This window comes from Dreissena polymorpha, chromosome 1, assembly GCF_020536995.1.
Source record: "Dreissena polymorpha isolate Duluth1 chromosome 1, UMN_Dpol_1.0, whole genome shotgun sequence".
NCBI classification, from domain to species: Eukaryota; Metazoa; Mollusca; class Bivalvia; order Myida; family Dreissenidae; genus Dreissena; species Dreissena polymorpha.
In genome coordinates, this window is record NC_068355.1 from 122,023,355 (window position 1) to 122,043,783 (window position 20,429).

Sequence of the window (20,429 nt, forward strand, 5' to 3'; positions counted from 1 at the left end):
GCACAAGGAACATTACCTTTATTCTGACTTCTGTGGCTAAACTATAATTTGTTACAAGTGCGTGTGTGTTTGTATGCTTATTTCCCCCACATGCTTTTCTCCAGGTTACTGAAGGGTGCGACGCAGGACCGGCTGTACAAGCGCAGGTACGAGCTGATGTTTGTGGCGCTGGTGAGTGTGGCAGGGGAGGCGCTGTACCAGGAGTTCAAGAAACAGGAGGAGATTATCAAGGTGCTAACCACAACCGCCGAAAAGGTGCAGCAGGCCAAGGGCGGAGAGAAAGAGGTACCATGGGGAGAGTTATTTTGAATTATAAATTGGGTTTTGTAAGTGTTTTTTTTTTCAGTTGTTTTAATGCTCCAACAGGCAAATAGTGTCGAGAAAGAGGTAGAGTAGTGTGAAATTGAGCCATTCCCTGAGAAAACTGGTCTTAATGCATGTGGTGGAAGTGTCGTCCCAGATTAGCCTGTGCAGATTGCTTTAAGACCTGTTTTCTTAGAGCATTCAATTATAAATTGTGTGCTTTTAGCTCAAGGAGTCAAGATATTTCTGATGTTTGTTTCAATGCCCAGAGGATCTCATGCAGTCAAAGGGTGTTGAGAGAGGCAAGTTAGCCAAGTCGATGGGAATAATGAATTAAGTGGTTTAAGCTTGTAGAGATTTTTATGGCAGCATTATGTGGGCAGTACAAAAATAGACAGTCCAACTTGCAAAAGGTGGTGAAAAGTTATTAGCTAAGATTTTGTTGATGTTTTTATTAGACTTTTGAGTCCATTGCAATGAGGCAAACTACAGGCAATATTTATAAAACTCATGGCTTAACAAGTCCATAAAGGAGAGGGTTATGAGAGAGAGGTACTGTTGGGCAATTTGTTTTGTGCAGTAGATTTAGCTAAAGAAGTTAGGATTTTTATAAATCCTTTTATTATGGTGGTAGACTAGGGGCAATAGGAAACCTTTTGGTCACAATCAAAGAGGAGAAAGGCTAACAGGCATGGGGGAGAGATAGAGGTTATAGAGTTCAGAGGGTTGATTTGATTTGTATGTGGACTGGATTTAGTGTGAGGAATGGAGATTACAAGTAATCATGTCATTATGGTGGTAGACTTCATGTTCCGTAGTATTACCTTGGAGAAGATTCAAAATATGTCAATTTATGGTGAAAAAAGTTACAAGTAGGATGGTTGATAAGATTTGAAAATATTTAAGTTTTAGCATAGGGAGTGGCCATTGTCCTTTTTTGGTATCTGACTCACAAGCAATGGGTAATCTGTCTGTTTGAAATGTTTGGCAACGTTATAATCCATGTTCTGTTATCTCTGTCTATACTTATTTTAGTAGATTATGGGAAAATTACGCAATAAATGAGTAACAATAGCTACTGTTTTACAGGAAGAGTTTAATTTTGTATATTTAATTTGTTTTGACATCTACTAATATTGTATGTTTTGTTACTGCACCTTGTAGTGAATCATTGTAAGGCCATAGAAAATAAATTCCTAGATTCTCATCCCCGCCCGCCCATCGAAAATCGTCCCGCCCGAACGTTTTTTATTTTGTAAAAAAAATCTGTAAACAAAATTTAAGCCGCAAAATACTGAGGACAAAACGGCTGTCTGAGTACGAAAATAGCGAATCGGCAACTCAATGTCTCCAAGACGCTTATTGATTTTTAACGGTGCACGAGCGCCGTCTGAAATTTAAGTGATCCAGCGAAAACAACAACAAAATGTTTCTTATTTTGAGGTGTAGAAACAGCGTTACAACAGTAAAAGATTGGTACGGGGTGTCAAAATGTGCAGAAACTTGAACTCTTGCGGACCTGTACGATGAGGTCATTTGTGGTTCGTATGATCAAGCCCCATTGAATGTTGACCACCCGAAAATCGCCTGTGCCTTCGTTGGCCGAAATAAATTAGAATTGATGCAGGTGTCACCCGATGTTACAGTTAGTCAAACTGTCGGCTGCCTAGGAAATTTTATTGACTTTAGTATTGGAGACACCCCTGAAATTTCCCATATTAAATGTGTATCATCTTCATTCTCAGCATCTTCATCAAATAATACAAGCTGAACATGAAATAGTAAATGATGTCTATTGAATGCGTACCATGTATTAATCAATGATATCTAGTCATACTGAAAAAATAATTTAAAGGGTTCTTTTACAGATTTGTATTTTCTGTAATACTTTGTCTAGTCAATGTTTTGTCTAGTCAATGTTTTGTCTAGTCAATGTTTTGTCTAGTCAATGTTTTGTCTAGTCAATGTTTTGTCTATTCAATGTTTTGTCTAGTCAATGTTTTATTGAATGTCATAATATGTTTTACATGATATTAAACGGGTAAAATAAAACACAATAGTCAAATGTTGATAATGTATTTCTTTTATTCTATTTAATTTCGAATACATACATACATATAGGCGTTATGCATATAAACCAACAAATTCGTGAACATTGCATTACTTATATATAGGTCCGACACATAAAATGGAAAATAAAAAATACAAAATAAAACCCACCCACCCCAATTTTTCCCAAAATTTGGATGAGAATCTACTTATTTATTTTCTATGGCCTAATGAAGTAAATATAAATAGATGTAAATGATTAAAGTACAGTTAGCATTGGGGGCTTCTAGCTCAGTTGTAGCTCAGCTCGGCCACTTAAATTTTGTAGTGATTGATCATGATATTATTTTTATGGCAATTATCCCTGTTCCCAGCTAGTTAGATTCAAGTACAGTAGTTGCCTGTTACTGGCATAAGTATTTGCTCTTAAAACTAGTCAACAAAATGACCCAATGAAAGAAGTCTGAGCAGGCTAACTGACACCATGAAACTACTGCAATACTGTTGATATTGGCGATTGAAGTATTGAGGGTAACTGAAATTAAGATCCAAAACAATACTGTTCAGTTATTAAATATTTGAGATTTAATATGTACTTGTATAATCTTTTAACCCTTCAGATCCTTAGAAACGTATGTATGCATGCTTAATAGTGAATTATGTCATAATAAAATGCAAATCTACCTGCTTCTATTGCCAGTTGCATCCAATTCTGGTTCTTCTATTTTCAGAATATATCTGAATTACTGATAAATAAAATATTAAAGGGGCCTTTTCACAGATTTTGGCATTTTTTAACTTATTCATTAAATGCTTTATTTCGATAAATGTAAACATTGGATCGTAAAAGCTCCAGTAAAAAATCAAGAATAATATTAAAAAAAGGAAAAGAACATTTCCCGGACCAGGTTTCGAACCAGTGACCCCGACCAGGTTTCGAACCAGTGACCCCTGGAGTCCTGCCAGAGTCCTGAAGTAAAAACGCTTTAGCCTACTGAGCTATTCCGCCGAGTACATTTACTTGAAGTATTTTATACCTTATATAAGCAATCTTCGTAGTTTCACAAAATTTAACGACAAAAACAGAACTCTCCAAATTATTCAATTGTTTCGCGTTGCAACGCTTTATAATTTTTAGGTTTTAAAATCGTCAAAAGATGCATATAATGGCTATATTAGACAATGGTAAATGTTCAGTATTACTGTTTCCTCACAAATATCATAACTAAAACGAAAATTTGCGAATCGGAAACAACTTTTTTCAATTTTGTCAATTTACCAAAGCGTGAAAAGATCCCTTTAAAATCATCTGAAAAAATTCCTTTCAACACAAGAGGCATTCAATAACAACTGTTAAGATAAACTAAGACTGGTTGCTGCTGAAAAAAGTCTCTGCTCACTACCTTAGTATGGAGGTGTTATGCTAAAATTTCCTATTTTGGTAGCATACATGCATGGCATTGCCATATTTCTTGTTGTCTTAATTATTTTTATTGCAATTATTTTTACAGTAAATTTATACATCCTTGATTGATTCATTTCACCAAGTCCTTTAACCCTTTCCCACTGAAAAGCGAAGTAAAATGGCTATGTGTAACTCGCAGTCTGTTCAGGTTTTATGCTATTTGCTGCTTATCAGTAATAATAAAGCCTTTAAAATTTGAATCTAGTAAGAAAGGTCTTTAATTAAATTTAACTTTCTGAGGGGATACAATTGTGTCAAAAGATGTATCTAAGTTGACACTCTTTTTACTGTTAATAAGTATCTTTATACTGGTTTGAGAAAGTGTCAGCATATTCTGCCACCTTTTCAGCTCTTTTCTACATCATTTGCTGCCATTAGGCAGAAACTATAAATGGATTTGAAAGCCATATTCATGTAAAAGATTCATTATAATTAACTTTTACTATTTTTATCAAGCGTTTTGTCTTTGATGATTTTGTTGTTAATGATTTTGTCATGAATGATTGAGGATTATAAATAGTAATTTGTTTAGTAACAGACATATGTCTTATAAAGCATGCTTGTACTGCTGAACATGCCTTTTTAAATTTATCGGAATGATGTTTCTTTTTAAGGAGCATAACCACTTAATTAACAAGGATTTCAATGGTTAGAATCTTGGTTGTTAAATTAGGGTATGTCTTACAAGGGGATGGGCAGGTGAAAAAGGTTGATGTTGAAAAATAATTATAGTCTAAAACTTCAGTTTGCATTGACCAAATGAAATGACACTTTGTACATAACATATTTCAAGCAGGCATGGAGGCCTAGACTGGGATTGTGTTTGGATTCTGTTGGGTCAATGTCAACGAAACATTTATTTAAAAGATGAAAATTGTTTCTGCTCAATTACTTGAGATTGGATGAATGTATTCAACTATATATTTTTGTGGCTTAGCATGGGATTGTATGAGGGGTTATTTTGGGCAAGGTTCCTATAACTAATTAATAAAAATAGGGGAAAGAAAATCCACACGATTATTTCAGTGTAGATGGAGGTATTGTAAGGAACATATGTGTATTGGTAGCTTAATCAAAGCTTTAGGTTGCCTTAATTGCAAATGGGGTCAAGCTCCTGGTCACGGTAAAGGAAAATAGAAAAAAAGAGTTTTCAGCCAATAATTTGAGTTTTAAAGAAGTTATTGCACTTAAACTGTTTGTATAGGTGGCTTACATTCAAAGCTACCTTGGGATTGCATTAAAGGCCAGTGGGGTCAAGGTCACTGTAATGATTTTTTAAATGATTTATGCTCAATATCTTTGGTTTTTATTTAAGAATTGCACTTAAACTTGATGAGTTGGTAGCTTAAATGCAGACCTAGCCTGGAATTGCATTTGAGACCATTTGGTTGAAGGTCAAGGGCAATGTTAGTTAAAATAGAACAGCTGTTTCTGCTCAAAAACCTTAGTTTGGATGGAGGTATTGTTTTGAAATTGTGTGTGTTGTTAGCTAATATGTGCATATCAAACTTGTGATTGCACAGTTGTTTAAATCAAGGGTGAAAGTAAAGTGGTGAAAACGTGGTCTCATGGCCTTGTAACATTCCTTGTTTATCTTGACTTGCTTGTTTATCCATCTGCGGCTGTAATAATAAGTTTGAAGGTTTCATTGCATGTTACATGCTATTTTTAGATACCTTGGAATTTAATGAGCAAAATTAAACAACGGCCCTTATCATTAGTCCTTGAATATGGTGATTACATGCAAGAAATTACTTAGAAAGTTTTTTTTGCCCTTTACTTACAAATATAACGTGTTATTAACCAGATAACTAGCATAAATTATTATTGCTCCTAGTTTTACCTTAAGAACAAAGTCATGATTATGTTATACGATTATGTCCTTGGATACATTTGTAGAACTTCCTACGCAAGAACCTGGATGTGTTAGTTGAGATATTCAAGGAGAAACATCATGTCTTACTGCCACACAACCCTGGGTACGAGGTGTCCGGCATTGACATGAATGTAAGTACATTTGTAAACCAATATATACCACCGTTAACCAATATTTACCATTGTAAACCAAAATATACCACTTTAAACCAATACATACCAGTGTAAACAAATATATACCATTGTTTACCAATATATACAATTGTAAACAAATATTTACTATTTTTAACTATATTCACCATTGCAAAGCGATATATACCATTGTAAACCAATATATACCAATTTAAACAATATATGTCAAAGATTGCTATATACCATATATATCATAGCTATACATGATTGTTAACTGATATATATACCATTGTAAACAAATATTAAGCATTATAATACAGTATATACCATTGTAAACTAATGTATAATACTATTATAAACCAATAAGTACAATGGTAAACCAGTATGTTCAAATGTAAACCGATACATTCCAATGTAAACCAATACAGTAGACTCTCTGTAAACCGGACGGTCTCGGGACCGGCCTGATCATCCGGTTTTCAGAGAGTTCCGGTTTACCAAGAGAATGCATATTGCCAAAATATACATGGTATGCATTGTGTACAGAACCACATAAAAATAAAACAAACCATATACATTAACATGTACCATGTGATAACTGTACGCAGGTACTGATGATGTTAATTGCATTCTTAAAAATGTGTTTTTAATCGATTAAAAGCAAAAATAAAATCCATACCGACTTGTTTTGATTAATCCCAAAGTGAGCTGGAGGCTGCGACATTTTAGATGCGTTCAAAATTAGTAAACGGCAATGACTGAATTTGCATACAGATGGAAGGATATTTAACAGTCATATTTCTAACAGTTTATTTTACAAACAAACAAACAACCATGTCAGCGTTAAAAACATGGCTACAAGATCTTTTAAAATACCTGAAAAGATCACAAGAAAGTGATCGTCGCAACGGCATGCATTAATTTTTTAATTAAATTGTTTATCATAGGCGATAATAAATAATTAATAAAACGATCAAGCCAATCACTTTTTGGTGTTACCGAACGTCTATTATAGACGTTCACAGTTTGTTTTACATTACTTAATCAGACTCCCATAGCGCGGTAACGACTTGACACCTTTATGGTATGTTTAATCCGATTATCGATAATATCGCGAGCAAAAAGTGTGACACCGCACTCGCTGTGCTGACTAGGTATTGTTATTTTCACGCCTCAGGCATCTTGAGAATTTAGACCGTCCGGTATACTCAATGTATTTTACGTTGAAAATGACCAAATTTACGGAGATACCTGTCCGGTTTTCAGAGAGTTTGGTTTATTCAACATTTTTTAACAAAGAAATAGAAGGAGAAAATACGGGACTGGCCCGACCGTCCGGAATCGGGAGAGTTCCGGTATTCAGAGAGTCCGGTATTGGCAGAGTCTACTGTATATACCATTGTAAACCACTATATACTATTGCAAACCAATATATACCTTTGTTAACCAATATATACGATTGTAAACCAATATATACCATTGTAAACAAATATTAACCATTGTAAACCAACAAATACAATTGTATATATATACACACCAGTGTACACCACTATAATATACCCCATATCCTCATGCCTTTATGACTGTAAGGATATCCATGCCTTCCTCTTTCGTAAGCAAAAGCCAGACTGGTAGTATAGCCAGCCTCTGAATGACAAGAGTTATATTTTGGCTTATTAACAGGTCAAAGTACAGATCAAACAGTATTTTGATATAAACATGGCCTTACATATTTTTCAGTTGTTTTTTTTTTTTTTTTGTGTGAGCAATTTTTAACTTTGTTTAGGATCAGCAACAAACATTTTATTTTTCTGTTTTGATAAAGTTTTTTTCATTAAAAATGGAGAAAAAAAGAATTATTTGACCATTTTCAGTCTTGTTCCTTCTTCAATTCCAACGCTGTACCACTGAAGCTTGTGTTCAGGAATTGCACAGAAAACGTTGGTAATGTGTACGCCATGTTTAAAGTGGGGGATGACCTCCGTCAGGACATGATGACCATGCAAATCATACGCATCATGGACCGACTCTGGTTGAAGGAGGGACTTGATCTGAAGATGGTCACATTTAGTTGTCTGCCCACTGGACCCAAGAGAGGTAACTTCCACTCTGTGTTGTGGCCCTTGTTGATATGAAACCCTCTGCAGTTGTCTGCCCCTGGGCAAAAAGAAGTAACGCCCAGTATGAAATATGTCTCCTTATGTAATGCTATTCCCCTTCGGCTGTTTGCCAGTTGGGCCTTTTAGAGGTAATCCCAATTTGAAATATGTCCCCCTTTTATTATGCTACTGGTCTTCAGTTGTCTGCCCACTGAACCGAACAGGGATTATTCTATGAATTTTAGTAAAGGTACCTGTTTATGTGACACCCTCTTCAGTTGTCTGCCCACTTAGTGTAAGACTGGTAACTCTCTTTCAACATGGTATGATCCTTCACAGTGCCATAGTAAAGGGGGTATACGGTTTCAATATGTCCATCTGGCATCAGTGTTTTCTTCGTCACTGTCGTGGGATTTTTTTCAAGTGCATATCTTGAAACTTTTGGAGAAATCAAGGTCCAACTTAATATATAGATGGGTCTCAAAGAGAGGATATGCATTTCACAAGTACTTAGCTCTTGCTTTCATATTTTTAGAGTGATTGTTGACTTTTTAAACTCTCCTGAGCATAACTTGCTTGTGGTGAGTTTTTATGATGGCATTTTGTTCATGGTTGTTGTCTGTATCGACAGTTTTCCTTACATGGCTAAAGAAAAACCATTTGAATACTTTAGAAGTCACATTTTTTACCCAATCAATATGACACTTGTGCGAAACATAAAAATAGATAGTTCTGGGCTGAGTTTGAAAATGGTGTTTGTTTAAAAACATGGCAGCCAGGTGTATGAGAAGTTTTTTCTTATGTGTTTTATTAAATAATTAAAAACATAACCTGCTCAAAACTGTTCAGACACGACAGTGACATCTAGTTATACCCTCACAAACAAAGTTTAGGGGGGGTATATAGGAGTGAGCTTGTCGGTCGGTCGGTCTGTCGGTCGGTCTATAGATAGTGTCCGCTCTCTAATTCAAGTTGTTGTCATCCGATTTTCACCAAACTTGGTCAGATGTTGTATCTGGATGATGTCTAGGTCAAGTTTGAATATGGGTCATGCCGGGTCAAAAACTAGGTCATGGGGCCACTAAGTGCATTTTAAACATTGAGCATGGTGTCCGCTCTCTTATTCAAGTAGTTTTCATCAGAGCTTCACCAAACTTTGTCAGAAGTTGTATCTAGATAATGTCTAGGCCAAGTTGGAACATGGGTCATGCCGGGTCAAAAACTAGGTCACGGGGTCACTTAGTGCGTTTTAAATATTGAGCATGGTGTCCGCTCTCTAATTCAAGTACTTTTCATCCAATCTATACCAAACTTGGTCAGAAGATGTATCTAGATGATATCTAGGTCAAGTTTGAATCTGGGTCATGCTGGGTCAAATACTAGGTCACAGGGTCACTTAGTGCCTTTTAAACATTGAGCATGGTGTCCGCAATTTTTTGTGTAGACAACATGCAAAATATTCTCTGTCAATGCGGCATGTGGGGGTATTCGTCACGTCTGTGACAAAACTCTAGTTGGTCCTAGTTTTGTCCGAAATTGTTATGCCTAAACAAATAAGTTATATTTTTCTGAAAGCTCTATCCAACATTTGAAACAAAGAATAAAAAGTTTTGAGATATTATTGTTTTCAGTGCAATCTGGCTAGGAAGTAGGATACTGAATACCCACCTATTTTTATACCCCCACAAATGAAGTTTAGGGGGGTATATAGGAGTGAGCTTGTCTGTCTGTCGGTTGGTCGGTCGGTCAGTCAGTCGGTTGGTCTGCCGGTCGGTTCGTATTAAGTGTCCGCTCTCTAATTCAAGTAGTTTTCATCCGCTCTTCACCAAACTTGGTCAGATGTTGTATCTAGTTGATGTCTAGGTCAAGTTGGAATATGGGTCATGCCGGGTTAAAAACAAGGTCACAGGGTCATTAAGTGCGTTTTAAACATTGAGCATGTTGTCGGCTCTCTAATTCAAGTAGTTTTCATCCGATCTTCACCAAACTTGTTTGTTTTTTATTTTTACCAAAAAAAACACAATTTTCAAATATATTTTTATTTAATGCATCTCAGTAATAAAGAGCTAGGCTTCCCTGCCTCAAACAAAACTAATGTACACTTCCAAGTTGAAAGTTTATACTTTTGGCTGTTATATCTGATTTTATTAGAAAAAAGAATGTTTTGAAATGGCATTTCTGCTGCCAAATACCTCATTTTGTTGCCAATAAATGTCAGAACAATTGGTTGTGAGGAGTTTTGGTTACAAAGATATAAACCTTTCAAGCATTGGTTGCATATTGTTTTTGAATGAGGTAATCGTACACAACTTACTAATTTCAGGTTTCATAGAGATCATAACAGAGTCAGAGACGTTGCGTAAAATCCAGGTGTCATCAGGGGTGACAGGCTCATTCAAGGATCGACCAATCAAAGACTGGCTGCAGAAACATAACCCAACAGAGCTAGAATACAAAATAGTGAGCTGTGACTTTAATGTTTTCCTTTATCTGATTTGAAGTTTATTTTCACACACAAAATGTAAACCTCTTGTCTAGTGTTTTTAACTGTTTTAAAACTTTGACTTTCATTATAATTTATATTGTCTTGTTTTTTTGGTTATAATATCTCTTATTTGAAGTTTATTTTGCCTGCCACAATAATGAAAACCTCCTGGTGAAGATAATGGTTCATGTTTTGTAAGCCTGATAAAAAAAGATATTGAATTTTTATGCCCCTGGTAGGGTGGCATATAGCAGTTGAACTGTCCGTCAGTCAGTCAGTATGTCCGTCCGTCCGAAAACTTTAATGGTCATAACTTTTTTAATATTTAACATAGCAACTTGATATTTGGCATGCATGTGCATCTCATGGAGCTGCACATTTTGAGTGGTGAAAGGTGAAGGTCAAGGTCATCCTTCAAGGTCAAATGTCTAATATACGGTGTCTGTCTGTTCGTTCGAAAACTTTAACATTGGCCATAACTTTTTCACTATTGAAGATAGCAACTTGATATTTGGCATGCATGTGTATCTCCTGGAGCTGAACATTTTGAGTGGTGAAAGGTCAAGGTCTTCCCTCAAGGTCAAATGTCAAATATTCCGTCTGTCCGAAAAACTTTAACATTGGCCATAACTTTTTAAATATTGAAGATAGCAACTTGATATTTGGCATGCATGTGTATCTCCTGGAGCTGAACATTTTGAGTGGTGAAAGGTCAAGGTCATCCTTCAAGGTCAAAGGTCAAATATATGGCTACAAAGCGGCGCAATAGGGGGCATTGTGTTTCTGACAAACACATCTCTTTTTTATCACTAACCTTGTCCAACATTGTTAGCAACTAAGCAAGCAAAATTTCCTCCATTTTTACATTCAGGCTGTTGAGAATTTCACATGTTCCTGTGCTGGTTACTGTGTGGCAACCTACGTTCTGGGAGTGTGTGACAGACACAATGACAACATCATGTTGAAGGAGACAGGCCACTTGTTCCATATTGACTTCAACAAGATACTGGGAGATGCACAGATGTTTGGAAATATCAAGAGGTTGACGACTATTCTCCTACGTATTTTTGCTGTTTTGTTAACCAGGTTTTTAACAAAGTTGAAGATTCTGGTTATTAGAATTGGGTATGACAGGCTGTGGTTCACTGGGCATGTCTTGGGATTGCATTGGGGACTAGATATGGTAGGGTCAATATCAATGCCTAAAATAATTATGAACATTGAAAGAATAATTTTTTTGTACAAAATTTGGTGTGTAATTGTAAAGAATATACAAAATGGTGATTGAGTTTTGATACTTACCATAATAACTTGGACATATAAAAAGAATTAATTTTGACATGTCTAAAAATTAAGATACAAACAATATTTAAAAAATGCAGATGTCCAAACATTTAGAGAAAAACATACAACTTTTTGAAAGTTTAGAGACCCTCTTAAGATTTTGATGAACGAATGTTTCAATGAATATATGTAGCATGTGCTTGTGAAACTCTATGCTTTATAGTATAAATAACATTTACATACATTTGGGCTGTGTGGTGAAACTTTTGTCTATATCAGTATACATAGTTATTTTTCCCAATTAAGATGATAAAATGGCCCGTTGCCTTAGGGCATTTTTCTGCCAGGTTTTATGACCTTAATCAGGTTTTGAAAACGAATGCTCGAGGTGTCACCATATAACCGCATTGGGGCAGAATTCTTGTTAAACTGCATTGTAAAAAAAGGCGGAAAATTTAGAGTCATGTATAACAGAAAAAATGAAAATTTAGAATCACAAAAAACGGCTAAAACAGCGGTGTTTAAAATTTTTAAAGTAATTACAGTAGTTATTTAGAAAGTATCAACATGTTTATTTTTATTTTTTTGTTGGAACAATGATTTTTGAAACGGAAACACATTTTTTTTCCACACATCAAAACATTTCTTGAAAACATGCTTTTCGTGAAAGCCTTGTACTTTGAGTGAAGTTCACTTTCATGGATTGTTTCATTAATATGTCTACATTTTCAGAGATCGTGTCAAGTTTGTCCTCACATCAGACATGGCCTATGTCATCAATGATGGTGATCGACAGAGTGACAGGTTCCAGCATTTCATTGACATGTGCGTTCAGGCGTTTAACATCCTCAGGAAGAATGCCAATCTGTTCATCAACTTGTTTTCACTGGTAAGTTATTGTGGCAACCTCAGGAAGAATGCCAATCTGATCATCAACCTGTTCTCACTGGTAAGTTATTGTAGCAACCTCAGGAAGAATGCCAATCTGATCATCAACCTGTTCTCACTGGTAAGTTATTGTGGCAACCTCAGGAAGAATGAAAATCTGTTCATCATTCTGTTTTACTGGTAAGTATTGTGGCATCCTGAGGAAGAAATTCAATCTGTTCATCAACCTGTTTTCACTGGTAAGTTATTGTGGCAACCTCAGGAAGAATTCGAATCTGATCATCAACCTGTTTTCACTGGTAAGTTATTGTGGCGACCTCAGGAAGAATTCCAATCTGTTCATCAACCTGTTTTCACTGGTAAGTTATTGTAGCAACCTCAGGAAGAATTCGAATCTGATCATCAACCTGTTTTCACTGGTAAGTTATTGTGGCGACCTCAGGAAGAATTCCAATCTGTTCATCAACCTGTTTTCACTGGTAAGTTATTGTGGCAACCTGAGGAAGAAATTCAATCTGTTCATCAACCTGTTTTCACTGGTAAGTTATTGTGGCAACCTCAGGAAGAATTCCAATCTGTTCACCAACCTGTTCTCACTGGTAAGTTATTGTGGCAACCCCATGAAGAATGCCAATATGTTCATCAACCTGTTTTCACTGGTAAGTTATTGTGGCAACCTCAGGAAGAATGCAAATCTGTTCATCAACCTGTTTTCACTGGTAAGTTATTGTGGCGACCTCGGGAAGAATTCAATCTATTCATCAACCTGTTTTCACTGGTAAGTTATTGTGGCAACCTCAGGAAGAATTCCAATCTGTTCATCAACCTGTTTTCACTGGTAAGTTACTAGTATTGTGGCAACCTCAGGAAGAATGCCAATCTTTTCATCAACCTGTTTTCACTGTAAGTTATTGTGGCAACCTCAGGAAGAATGTCAATCGGTTCATCAACCTCTTTTCACTGGTAAGTTATTGTGGCAACCTGAAGAAGAATGTCAATCTGTTCATCAACCTGTTCTTACTGGTAAGTTATTGTGGCAACCTCAGGAAGAATTCCAATCTGTTCATCAACCTGTTTTCACTGGTAAGTTATTGTGGCAACCTCAGGAAGAATGTCAATCTGTTCATCAACCTGTTTTCACTGGTAAGTTATTGTGGCGACCTCAGGAAGAATGCCAATCTGATCATCAACCTGTTTTCACTGGTAAGTTATTGTAGCAACCTCAGGAAGAATGTCAATCTGTTCATCAACCTGTTTTCACTGGTAAGTTATTGTGACAACCTCAGGAAGAATGTCAATCTGATCATCAACCTGTTTTCACTGGTAAGTTATTGTGGCGACCTCGGGAAGAATTCCATCTATTCATCAACCTGTTTTCACTGGTAAGTTATTGTGGCAACCTCAGGAAGAATTCCAATCTGTTCATCAACCTGTTTTCACTGGTAAGTTACTAGTATTGTGGCAACCTCAGGAAGAATGCCAATCTTTTCATCAACCTGTTTTCACTGTAAGTTATTGTGGCAACCTCAGGAAGAATGTCAATCGGTTCATCAACCTCTTTTCACTGGTAAGTTATTGTGGCAACCTGAAGAAGAATGTCACTCTGTTCATCAACCTGTTCTCATTGGTAAGTTGTTGTGACAACCTCAGGAAGAATTCCAATCTGTTCATCAACCTATTTTCACTGGTAAGTTATTGTGGCAACCTCAGGAAGAATGTCACTCTGTTCATCAACCTGTTTTCACTGGTAAGTTATTGTGACAACCTCAGGAAGAATTCCAATCTGTTCATCAACCTATTTTCACTGGTAAGTTATTGTGGCAACCTCAGGAAGAATGTCACTCTGTTCATCAACCTCTTTTCACTGGTAAGTTATTGTGGCAACCTGAAGAAGAATGTCACTCTGTTCATCAACCTGTTCTCATTGGTAAGTTGTTGTGACAACCTCAGGAAGAATTCCAATCTGTTCATCAACCTATTTTCACTGGTAAGTTATTGTGGCAACCTCAGGAAGAATGTCACTCTGTTCATCAACCTGTTTTCACTGGTAAGTTATTGTGGCAACCTCAGGAAGAATTCCAATCTGATCATCAACCTGTTTTCACTGGTAAGTTATTGTAGCAACCTCAGGAAGAATTCCAATCTGTTCATCAACCTGTTCTTACTGGTAAGTTATTGTGGCAACCTCACGAAGAATTCCAATCTGTACATCAACCTGTTTTCACTGGTAAGTTATTGAGGCAACCTCAGGAAGAATGAAAATCTGTTCATCAACCTGTTTTCACTGGTAAGTTATTGTGGAAACCTCAGGAAGAATTCCAATCTGTTCATCAATCTGTTTTCATTGGTAAGTTATTTTGGCAACCTGAGGAAGAATGTCAATCTGTTATTCAACCTGTTCTCACTGGTAAGTTATTGTGGCAACCGCAGGAAGAATTCCAATCTGTTAATCAACCTGTTTTCACTGGTAATGTATTGCGGCAACCGCAGGAAGAATTCCAATCTGTTACTCAACCTGTTCTTACTGGTAAGTTATTGTGGCAACCTCAGGAAGAATGTCAATCTGTTCATCAACCTGTTTTCACTGGTAAGTTATTGTGGCAACCTCAGGAAGAATGTCACTCTGTTCATCAACCTGTTTTCACTGGTAAGTTATTGTGGCAACCTCAGGAAGAATTCCAATCGGTTCATCAACCTGTTTTCACTGGTAAGTTGTTGTGGCAACCTGAGGAAGAATTCCAATCTGTTCATCAACCTGTTCTCACTGGTAAGTTATTGTAGAAACCTCAGGAAGAATGCCAATTTGATAATCAACCTGTTCTCACTGGTAAATTGTTGTTGCATTCTCAGGAAAATGTCAATCTGATCATCAACCTGTTTTCACTGGTAAGTTATTGTAGCAACCTCAGAAAGAATGCAAATCTGTTCATCAACCTGTTATAACTGGTAAGTTATTGTGGCGACCTCGGGAAGAATGTCAATCTGATCATCAACCTGTTATAACTGGTAAGTTGTTGCATTCTCAGGAAGAATGTCAATCTGATCATCAACCTGTTCTCACTGGTAAGTTGTTGTGACAAACTCAGGAAAAATGTTAATCTATTCATCAACCTGTTCTCACTGGTAAGTTGTTGTGATAACCTCAGGAAGAATGTCAATCTGTTCATCAACCTGTTTTCACTGGTAAGCTTTTGTAGCAACCTCAGGAAGAATGCCAATCTGATCATCAACCTGTTTTCACTGGTAAGTTATTGTAGCAACCTCAGGAAGAATGTAAATCTGATCATCAACCTGTTCTCACTGGTAAGTTGTTGTGACAACCTCAGGAAGAAGGCCAATCTATTCATCAACCTGTTATAACTGGTAAGTTGTTGCATTCTCAGGAAGAATGTAAATCTGATCATCAACCTGTTCTCACTGGTAAGTTGTTGTGACAACCTCAGGAAGAAGGCCAATCTGTTCATCAACCTGTTCTCACTGGTAAGTTGTTGTGACATCCTCAGGAAGAATTCCAATCTGTTACTCAACCTGTTCTTACTGGTAAGTTGTTGTGACATCCTCAGGAAGAATTCCAATCTGTTACTCAACCTGTTCTCACTGGTAAGTTATTGTGGCAACCTCAGGAAGAATGTCAATCTGTTCATCAACCTGTTTTCACTGGTAAGTTATTGTGGCAACCTAAGCCAGAATTCCAATCTGTTCATCAACCTGTTATAACTTTTAAGTTGTTGCATTCTCAGGAAGAATGTCAATCTGATCATCAACCTGTTCTCACTGGTAAGCTTTTGTAGCAATCTCAGGAAGAATGCCAATCTGATCATCAACCTGTTTTCACTGGTAAGTTATTGTGACAACCTCAGGAAGAATGTCAATCTGTTCATCAATCTGTTCTCACTGGTAAGTTATTGTAGCAACCTCAGGAAGAATGCCAATCGGTTCATCAACCTGTTTTCATTGGTAAGTTGTTGTGACAACCTCAGGAAGAATGTCAATCTGTTCATCAACCTATTTTCACTGGTAAGTTATTGTGGCGACCTCAGGAAGAATGCCAATCTGATCATCAACCTGTTTTCACTGGTAAGTTATTGTAGCAACCTCAGGAAGAATGTCAATCTGTTCATCAACCTGTTTTCACTGGTAAGTTATTGTGACAACCTCAGGAAGAATGTCAATCTGATCATCAACCTGTTCTCACTGGTAAGCGTTTGTAGCAACCTCAGGAAGAATGTCAATCTGTTCATCAACCTATTTTCACTGGTAAGTTATTGTAGCAACCTCAGGAAGAATGTCACTCTGTTCATCAACCTGTTCTCACTGGTAAGTTATTGTGGCAACCTCAGGAAGAATTCCAATCTGTTCATCAACCTGTTTTCACTGGTAAGTTATTGTAGCAACCTCAGGAAGAATGTCACTCTGTTCATCAACCTGTTCTCATTGGTAAGTTGTTGTGACAACCTCAGGAAGAATTCCAATCTGTTCATCAACCTATTTTCACTGGTAAGTTATTGTGGCAACCTCAGGAAGAATGTCACTCTGTTCATCAACCTGTTTTCACTGGTAAGTTGTTGTGACAACCTCAGGAAGAATTCCAATCTGTTCACCAACCTGTTTTCACTGGTAAGTTGTTGTAGCAACCTCAGGAAGAATGTCAATCTGTTCATCAACCTGTTATAACTGGTAAGTTATTGTAGCAATCTCAGGAAGAATGCCAATCTGTTCATCAACCTGTTATAACTGGTAAGTTATTGTGGCAACCTCAGGAAGAATTCCAATCTGTTCATCAACCTGTTATAACTGGTAAGTTATTGTGGCAACCTCAGGAAGAATGTCAATCTGATCATCAACCTGTTCTCACTGGTAAGCTTTTGTAGCAACCTCAGGAAGAATGTCAATCTGTTCATCAACCTATTTTCACTGGTAAGTTATTGTAGCAACCTCAGGAAGAATGTCAATCTGTTCATCAACCTGTTCTCACTGGTAAGTTGTTGTGACAACCTCAGGAAGAATGTCAATCTGATCATCAACCTGTTTTCACTGGTAAGTTATTGTAGCAATCTCAGGAAGAATGAAAATCTGTTCATCAACCTGTTCTCACTGGTAAGTTATTGTAGCAACCTGAGGAAAAATGTCAATCTGATCATCAACCTGTTTTCACTGGTAAGTTATTGTAGCAACCTGAGGAAGAATGTAAATCTGATCATCAACCTGTTCTCACTGGTAAGCTTTTGTAGCAACCTCAGGAAGAATGTCAATCTGATCATCAACCTGTTTTCACTGGTAAGTTATTGTGGCAACCTCAGGAAGAATGAAAATCTGTTCATCAACCTGTTATAACTGGTAAGTTATTGTGGAAACCTCAGGAAGAATGCCAATCTGATCATCAACCTGTTCTCACTGGTAAGTTATTGTAGCAACCTCAGGAAGAATGTCAATCTGTTCATCAACCTATTTTCACTGGTAAGTTATTGTAGCAACCTCAGGAAGAATGTCAATCTGTTCATCAACCTATTTTCACTGGTAAGTTATTGTAGCAATCTCAGGAAGAATGCCAATCTGATCATCAACCTGTTTTCACTGGTAAGTTATTGTGACAACCTCAGGAAGAATGTCAATCTGATCATCAACTTGTTTTCACTGGTAAGTTATTGTAGCAACCTCAGGAAGAATGTCAATCTGATCATCAACCTGTTTTCACTGGTAAGTTATTGTGACAACCTCAGGAAGAATGTCAATCTGATCATCAACCTGTTCTCACTGGTAAGTTATTGTAGCAACCTGAGGATGAATGTAAATCTGATCATCAACCTGTTCTCACTGGTAAGCTTTTGTAGCAACCTCAGGAAGAATGTCAATCTGATCATCAACCTGTTCTCACTGGTAAGTTATTGTAGCAATCTCAGGAAGAATGCCAATCTGATCATCAACCTGTTTTCACTGGTAAGTTATTGTGACAACCTCAGGAAGAATGCCAATCTGATCATCAACCTGTTTTCACTGGTAAGTTATTGTAGCAACCTCAGGAAGAATGCCAATCTGATCATCAACCTGTTCTCACTGGTAAGTTATTGTGACAACCTCAGGAAGAAGGCCAATCTGTTCATCAACCTGTTCTCACTGGTAAGTTATTGTAGCAACCTCAGGAAGAATGCCAATCTATTCATCAACCTGTTTTCACTGGTAAGTTATTGTAGCAACCTCAGGAAGAATGCCAATCTGATCATCAACCTGTTCTCACTGGTAAGTTATTGTAGCAATCTCAGGAAGAATGCCAATCTGATCATCAACCTGTTCTCACTGGTAAGTTATTGTGACAACCTCAGGAAGAAGGCCAATCTGTTCATCAACCTGTTCTCACTGGTAAGTTATTGTAGCAACCTCAGGAAGAATGCCAATCTATTCATCAACCTGTTCTCACTGGTAAGTTATTGTAGCAACCTCAGGAAGAATGCCAATCTATTCATCAACCTATTCTCACTGGTAAGTTATTGTAGCAACCTCAGGAAGAATGCCAATCTGATCATCAACTTGTTCTCACTGGTAAGTTGTTGTGGCATCTCCAGAGAAGCCCATTTGTAAGCAGATTTTATTCAAACTGTTTTCAGTTCATCTACATAATTGGGTCAAGCGTGTGATAATTTCGAGGAATAAAATTAAAAATGGTCAACTTGCGTCCTTATAGGATAAGAGGATATTAAAGATGTTTCTTATGCTAAATTTTACTTCATTTGGAAATTCATGGAAGAATTTTTAAATAACTTTGCTCAAATGTTGATTGTATGAGGTGGTCTTGTGTGCAATAACCACAAGATGATCAAATTCATACCTTTGCACATAATGTCAGAATACAGCTCCTGATGTAATGCCTGGAAATCTGTGTCAAACCTATTTCATGCTTATACATCTGTGTCAAACCAATTTCATGCCTATACATCTGTGTCAAACATATGTCATGCTTATACATCTGTGTCAAACATATGGCATGCTTATAAATCTGTGTCAAACATATGTCATGCTTATACATCTGTGTCAAACATATACATTTGTGTCAAACATGTACATTTGTGTCAAAATTATATAAATATGCACAGTATAAACAGTTGTGTCAAACTTATATATTTGTGTCAAACCTACACTTTTGTGTCAATCCTTTACATATATGCCAAAATTTCCTTTACATATATGCCAAAATTGGGTCAAATTTATATATTTGTGTCAAAACTGTTCATATGTGTCAAAGCAGTATGTGGCAGTATTAATCACCATACATGCTAGATCTGGTTTAACAAAAAATTATAAACCCCCAATACTGAGTTAAGCATTATTAACATCTCTTGTCATTTTTCTGAAATCATTTCTCAGTTATAAAAAAAACTGTGTATAAAATGCAATCTTGATTTTAAAGAATCACAATACTATTTCTTTATTTAATGTATTCACAGTAATAGTACTTGAGTGTATTCATACATAAAGATCAGTGTCAGGTCAATTTTGGCGAGCTCTATTCAAATGTATGTCTCTATGTCTCCCCTTGTAGATGTTGCGGTCAGGCATTCCAGGGATCACAGAGAAAGGAGTCCAGTTCATCCAGCAGGCCCTGTTGCCTGGATGCACAGACACCCAGGCACAGTCCATGTTTACCAGGTACGGTCAACTAGTGTGACAGCTGGACCAGCATTCTCATTATTCAAGTTTAAAACTTCAAAGTTTCTGTCCTAAGCAAGAAACGTTAACTTGTTATAATTCACCTGTTATATATGCTGTATAAAGGCACCACAAAAATATCATTCATTTATATTTTATGTGAGTAGACATTAAGCAATGTTCATATGTAATTTGTAATTATGCTTTG

General features: G+C 36.7%; 1 protein-coding gene across 8 annotated transcripts in view; it reads left to right on the forward strand.

Annotated features, from left to right (window-relative positions):
- The window catches only part of LOC127847468 (phosphatidylinositol 4-phosphate 3-kinase C2 domain-containing subunit beta-like), a 95,262-nt gene that overhangs the window by 55,546 nt on the left and 19,287 nt on the right, over nucleotides 1-20,429 (forward strand). For 7 of the 8 annotated variants that reach the window (XM_052379390.1, XM_052379431.1, XM_052379421.1 and 4 more), the window contains 8 exons: nucleotides 105-285; nucleotides 2,973-2,984; nucleotides 5,717-5,824; nucleotides 7,699-7,921; nucleotides 10,247-10,383; nucleotides 11,280-11,449; nucleotides 12,425-12,581; nucleotides 20,115-20,221. In XM_052379390.1, coding sequence (XP_052235350.1) covers nucleotides 105-285; nucleotides 2,973-2,984; nucleotides 5,717-5,824; nucleotides 7,699-7,921; nucleotides 10,247-10,383; nucleotides 11,280-11,449; nucleotides 12,425-12,581; nucleotides 20,115-20,221 — 1,095 coding nt within the window. The remainder of the gene's footprint in view (nucleotides 1-104; nucleotides 286-2,972; nucleotides 2,985-5,716; nucleotides 5,825-7,698; nucleotides 7,922-10,246; nucleotides 10,384-11,279; nucleotides 11,450-12,424; nucleotides 12,582-20,114; nucleotides 20,222-20,429) is intronic. The other variant, XM_052379395.1, reaches the window with a different exon arrangement.